This window comes from Galeopterus variegatus, unplaced genomic scaffold, assembly GCF_000696425.1.
Source record: "Galeopterus variegatus unplaced genomic scaffold, G_variegatus-3.0.2 Scaffold4499, whole genome shotgun sequence".
Lineage (NCBI taxonomy): Eukaryota > Metazoa > Chordata > Mammalia > Dermoptera > Cynocephalidae > Galeopterus > Galeopterus variegatus.
In genome coordinates this window covers 183,544-185,029 of record NW_007730610.1, presented here as the reverse complement: position 1 = coordinate 185,029, position 1,486 = coordinate 183,544, and the positions used below count along the sequence as shown (strand labels likewise).

General features: G+C 48.4%; 1 protein-coding gene across 1 annotated transcript in view; it reads right to left on the bottom strand.

Moving 5' to 3' along the window:
* The window catches only part of LOC103603200 (death-inducer obliterator 1-like), a 25,895-nt gene that overhangs the window by 2,191 nt on the left and 22,218 nt on the right, over window positions 1–1,486 (bottom strand). Inside the window, 2 exon segments of the mRNA XM_008587694.1 lie at window positions 711–870; window positions 1,010–1,454. Of these exon segments, the coding sequence (XP_008585916.1) occupies window positions 711–870; window positions 1,010–1,454 (605 nt within the window).

Below are 1,486 nucleotides of genomic sequence, written 5' to 3'. Positions count from 1 at the left end.
ATGCAGAGTATCTGACCCTGGTTCTACTGCACAGCTAAGAGCTCAGAGAGTGACACAGAGGACCAGAAGCCTGGGAGCCCTGGAGGCAGGAGGCAAGAGACTGTAGCAGGTGTGCAGCTCAGCCTTTTCACACTTCATTTCCATTTTGATCACACGAGAACACCCACCACCCCACGCCTGCTATGAGGACTGAGCTGCCCTGCAGCACCCGTCCAAATGGTGAGAACTGGAGGGGCTGCTCCTTATTATTACTGTGAAGTAGCCCAAATTGTCGGGCTCACTCAAGTGATGAGAGAGAAGAAAATAAGGCAGAAAAGGCTGTCTGAAGCCAGAATATGGACACACCCAAATTCTAGATTAAAGAATCTGTACTTTACTTTAGAGCCGATGAAGGGATGGGCATGTAATTTGGCACTGCAATGTTTAGAAGAAGCTAATCTGGTGAAATAAAAGATGAACTTCAGGGGGAGTCAGTGAGATCCCTGACAAGAGTCCACTTAAGGTAGGGAACAGAAAGATCCTCAAGTAACACCAAGTACGTGGGGGCATACAGAAGTGTCACAGAGGATAAAAATACTTTCTGACTTTCACGGAAAGAATATAAATGTTGCAAATGCTGTTTGATGTATCACTGTGAAACTCAGCTAATAGAAACACACACCAAGTTTCCTTCTGCATGAGAAATACTGCAGTACATAGAGACCACACACCTGATTTTTAGGATCCTTCAGGTTGAACAGGAGGCTGCGGTATTTCCTCATGTAGCGAATATCTGTAACTTGAAACAAGTTAAACATTTCCTTCTCCAGATGAAGGGCGATGTTTCCTACTTCTTTCTCTGTCATGATTAAGTCATCACTGTCACTGACTCTGAATGGAGTGAAAGAGAAACTACATAAACCCCTTGCATTTGGATACATTACATTTTTGAAACAGTGGGGCAATATCAAAATGATCACACTATACATGGAAGAGCTTCCACAGATAAAAGCCAAGGACACCAACTCACCTTTTCCACAAAATCTCTTTAAAGGAGCGTCTTATATTCTGCCGAGTTTGTGAACTGGGCTGTGACTGGGCAGGGCTCCAGGTCCCGAGGTGTCCTGGGACTGGAGAGGCCACAGGAAGAGAAGTTGCTACCGGCTTCCCAATGGCTCCAGCCAAAGCAGCAGGTCCAGGGAACTGTCTGGAAGCAGCCCTGTGCCTGACAGTGGAAGCGCCACCTGAGGGTGTGGCCGAAAGGCACGGCTTTTGGGGGATGGTGCCCTTGAAGCCAGAGGGTGCCTTTTTAATGGCCGGTTTGGCTGCTGCCACATAAGCAAAAGGAGGAGACTTCTTTGGAGGAACATGTCTTGATGATGGTCGTTTGTCCACCAAGCAGCCCGGGCGGGCTTTTCTCTTTGAGGCCGAGGCCTCCGCTGCCGTCTCCTCTGCTCTTCCGTCTGCCATCTTGGCTGCAAGAGAGAGCGCGGGTGTGCGGGTGACA